Here is a 1,691-nt window from a genome sequence, read left to right as displayed (position 1 = left end):
CTCTCTCTCTCTCTCTCTCTCTCTCTCTCTCTCTCTCTGTGCAAAGTTCAACAGCAAACTAAAGATGAACTACGCGAAGTTCTAAGTAAACGATTGCCAGAACCAATTAGTTCTTATAGATATAATACTTTAATACAACAGTCGTTCTGTTCTTCGCTATTAATTAAGATTTATATCATACAAAGATAATATCTTACTTAGCTACATATAGTTCGTCTTAAATACTGTATATAATACAATAATTTTAGAACAATAAAAAGAAACATTTATAAGTGAATTAATTTCTAAAAAAAAATTGGAATCGTAAAAAATTATCTGTAAAAATATTCTAAAATATTTATATATATTGAAGAGAATTATCTATTTTTTCTAATAAAAAAAAAGAGAAATTAATAAGATGAGTTTTTTCTTAATCTTAAACTCATAAGAAAGTATTTTCAAACTCGGTTTTTCATACTTCCCTTATAAACGTACGTTTTCTTTAACGTAGTCGACGAAGTTTACCTTATCTAACATCAGAACATGATAAAGTCTTCGTCTTAAAAGATACTGCCAAGTTTATTAAACGATTACGTTTTCTTCATTTTTCCTTTTCTCGTCCACAGTTAACCAAAACATTCAGTCTGGATGAGCATAACCGATGTTTAATTAAAGCAATGAATAATACATTTACTATCCGCTTGCTAATTAGCTTCCTATTCCGCGATATTAAATATTAAACAAGGAGAGTGTGCGCGTACAATTATTTTCAAAGTTAATTAAAGTGGAACCACATAACACGCGTGTTTAATTGTATGAAAGCATTGAGATAAAGGGCGATGCGCAAACTATTGTTTGTCACGCGAAAAATATTATCTATTTGTGTCTTGATGAATTCGATAGAACGATTAGTTTAAGAACTACGAATCGGGAATCAGGTGAAAAGTAACTTCTGCCATATTGTTTTCGCGCATGCGCAATTTCGAAATATCTGGGATCATTTACAACACATTGTATGACACGCTATTGAAGTTTTAATCTCTAATTGATGTGAATTGAGATCTAGATTTTTTTCTGTAAATTTTTTATAAATGTCTTAAGTTTTAAAACTTTCCAATTGAGAATTAGATTTAAGAAAGAAAAAAATATTTTTCTAAAAATAATGTTTTAGAATTTTTGGAATAAAATTTGTTATCTTGCTTAGATATACAATAATATTTTTATAATGATTCTAAACAATTTTTTTGAATTTACTCGTGAATTTACTTTTTATCGAAGATTAATCCATTCCAGTCAATTGAAGCATATTTTGTTTAAAGAATTAATAAAAAGCAAATAAATTTTAAATATCAATTTTGCAATTTACATATTAAAAGAAAAATCTTTATATTTAATAAAAATTCATAGGTTATGTGCAAATTAATTTTACAATTGTTTTACAATGTTGCGTGGAATAAACGCCGTTTCTTTTTTTTTATGAAAAAAGATAAAAAGATGAAAGCTGTTTAATAAGAAAAAAAAAAAAAATGCTAAGGGTAATTTTCATTGCTCAACTGCAAGAATAACGATCGTGCACACCGTTTACCGTCCTATGGGGAATTAACAACGAATTACTTCTTCTTTTTATATCGGTGTTTATTAATAGAAAAAGTCTGAGGTGACGATCAATCGCTGCAAGCGCCACCTTTTCCCGCCTGATAGCTGTTGTTATT

General features: G+C 28.0%; 1 protein-coding gene across 11 annotated transcripts in view; it reads right to left on the bottom strand.

The window, feature by feature from the left end:
* Positions 1 to 1,691, bottom strand: part of LOC102676951 (protein couch potato-like) — a 170,501-nt gene that overhangs the window by 152,221 nt on the left and 16,589 nt on the right. The window contains exon 1 of one of the 11 annotated variants that reach the window (XM_031508369.1): positions 505 to 1,062. The exons of the other annotated variants lie outside the window; for them this stretch is intronic. Coding sequence (XP_031364229.1) covers positions 505 to 516 — 12 coding nt within the window. The 5' untranslated portion in view covers positions 517 to 1,062. Of the gene's footprint in view, positions 1 to 504; positions 1,063 to 1,691 lie in introns of those variants that run through there. 11 annotated transcript variants of the gene reach the window in all.

The sequence above is a fragment of the Apis dorsata genome, unplaced genomic scaffold (assembly GCF_000469605.1).
Source record: "Apis dorsata unplaced genomic scaffold, Apis dorsata 1.3 scaffold_83, whole genome shotgun sequence".
NCBI classification, from domain to species: Eukaryota; Metazoa; Arthropoda; class Insecta; order Hymenoptera; family Apidae; genus Apis; species Apis dorsata.
This window is presented reverse-complemented; position numbering and strand designations above follow the sequence as displayed.